Raw genomic sequence first — 2,371 nt, forward strand, 5'->3', positions numbered from 1 at the left:
GCCTTCCAATAGATAAAAGTAAGAATGACATCTTCATTCCTCTTAGAACAACATTTATCTTTTTAGCCTTGATACATTCTTAATACTGTATTTCATCCCTGATGTTAAAGTAATATGAAAAAAAAAACCACACATTAATAAAGCTAAATGCGACATTTTAAATGCAAATTGATTAGTCAAAACTCTATGTATTAAAACTAATTCATGTGTTTGTTAAAACATCATATTTAGACGGTGGATCCTTTTTTTTTTTCCCAAAAAGCATTTTAACGCTGGGGAGGAAATAAGAATTAAAAAACTACAAGGAACCAAAAAGGTAAAAACTAATTCTGTAACCGAAAAAAAAAAATCAAAGTGTCACTACACCCTTAATAAAAACATTAAACTAGGTTTAAGAACTTAAAATTAAAACAATGAAATAACAAGAGAGCCAATATGGCTTTATGCATGGTATTAAAACGTATGAAAGCAATTTTTATAAAAGATTTAATATATCTTTTAGGCGAATGATCCAATTAATACAAGGCACCATGAGTTGATAAATTTATTATATGGATAGGATTTAATGTTCGATAATGCATCGAGAAAGCAAAATAATTTGCAATACTACAACGTATGGAGTACTTTTATTTTTAATGTAGTACTAGTAGAGTGAAGAACTTTTCTCGACACTCTACTCCACGTTGATCTCTAATTTCATTCCATGGTCACTGCAGTGCGTCGGGACTCCGCAGATAAAGAAGTTTTTGCCATGGTTGAGCATAATCTGATCCTTTCCTGTTTGAAACTTCTTAGCATCACTCGCAGGTTTGCATGAATCATGACCCTCTTGATCTACAATGATTACATTGTGTCTTTGTGGATCATAGTTGAATTCTGCATTAAATATAAAGAGTATATTAATAATTATTAATTTTCAAATGTTATGATATACATATTTTATCTTAAAACAAATGTTATGATATATATAAATAATAAAAAAGAACATATTTTTAGAGAAATCTTAGGGATCCTAATATACGAAACACAATTTCACTCCAAACTGATGTGGCAACAGATTATTGATAACTAGTAGATTAAGTTAAAAATTAACAATTATCTAATGTGATAGTTACAAACAAGCTGGCTTAAATTGAGTCTTAAATATATTATTGAGAAAAATATGTATCTATCAATTACTTCAATAAAGGATGGACGAGCATGCTCAATTTAAAAAAATGACTAATGTATTAATAAATTAATTATTGCCTCTCATGTTTTAAGAATTTATCAAAAACTCTCTCATTAAAAAAAAAAAGTCATTTTGACACGAAAAAAAATTGACTTTTATTATTTTAACGTGATGTGGTATAACCCAAAGTTGATTAATAAAATTTTCACAGAGTAAATTAGTTAAAAAAATAAAAAATTAACTTTTGGACAAGTTATGAAGCTTAAGGAATAAATAATTAATTTATAGAAGAAAAGAAAGCGATGTCAGTGGTTTAATGCAATAGTCACAAAGACCCTCTTATCTTCATAAATGATCTCATAGATCTTTTTTAGGACAATTATAATATTTCACAATAGTGGCCCGACTATTTTTTATATATACATAATTGTCCAAAAACATCTACATGACTATTTCAAAAAGCAACAAAATTTCTATAATCATTTCACCCCACCATATTGTGTCGTTGTCATATTTTCAAGGATGATCAATCAGAAAACATGATTATACAAAAAGATAAAAACGTACGTTTAAGGGAATATACATGTATACATCAGATTTATTTACCAAGTATATCACCACACTTGAAGGTTTTTCCTTCAGGCCAATTTTGCACACCAAAGACCCAACCGCCATCATCTCCAACCTTGAAGGTCGTTGCAGAGCCAATATTGCAATGCATCAGCAACAATAGCACTGTTGCTACTGCAATAATTGCACTGCCTCTCGCCTGAGCCATAATTTCAACAGAAAGATTTCTCCCTAATTAGTAGTAGAAGACTAAAATGAAGTGCACATATTGACAAAATATTTCAGCATTTTTATAGGGGCCATGTTGCAAGAAGTCAATTCAATTTCACGCCTAATGAATTTATTGAATATGACAAACATCCTAAATTTAATCTAGAAATTAATCCAATTAAAATGATTTGAGATTTTGTTTTGATTAGTAATGTTTATAGGAGGAAATACTCATCAAAATTTCCTAGTTAAATTGATTGTATAATCGTCATGAAACCTTATGAATGGCAAGTTCATTCCTTTGCTGATGAATGCATTGATTTCTCTGATCTTGTTCTTTCTTAATATCTATATCTTATCCATCCATTAAATGAAACTTTATGGGGAAAAATTGATATACTAAACGATTCTATTATTTAT

The 2,371-nt window shown here is 29.0% G+C and overlaps 1 protein-coding gene across 1 annotated transcript; it reads right to left on the reverse strand.

Annotated features, from left to right (window-relative positions):
- Positions 1-672: 672 nt before the first annotated feature.
- On the reverse strand, positions 673-1,983 carry LOC18040216 (basic blue protein). The gene is made up of 2 exons (XM_006431860.2): positions 1,778-1,983; positions 673-876 (listed from the first exon to the last, which is right to left on the reverse strand). The coding sequence occupies exons 1-2, from the start codon at positions 1,947-1,949 to the stop codon at positions 674-676; spliced, it is 375 nt and encodes a 124-aa protein (XP_006431923.1). The 5' UTR covers positions 1,950-1,983; the 3' UTR covers position 673.
- Between the last annotated feature and the right edge of the window lie 388 nt (positions 1,984-2,371).

Source organism: Citrus clementina, unplaced genomic scaffold (genome assembly GCF_000493195.1).
Source record: "Citrus clementina cultivar Clemenules unplaced genomic scaffold, Citrus_clementina_v1.0 scaffold_5, whole genome shotgun sequence".
NCBI classification, from domain to species: Eukaryota; Viridiplantae; Streptophyta; class Magnoliopsida; order Sapindales; family Rutaceae; genus Citrus; species Citrus x clementina.

Coding starts and splice junctions, on each gene's coding strand:
- LOC18040216 (XM_006431860.2), bottom strand. CDS start 1,949: ATGGCTCAGGCGAGAGGCAGTGCAATTATTGCAGTAGCAACAGTGCTA. Junction 877..1,777: donor CAAGTGTGGTGATATACTTG/GTAAATAAATCT, acceptor TATTTAATGCAG/AATTCAACTATGATCCACAA.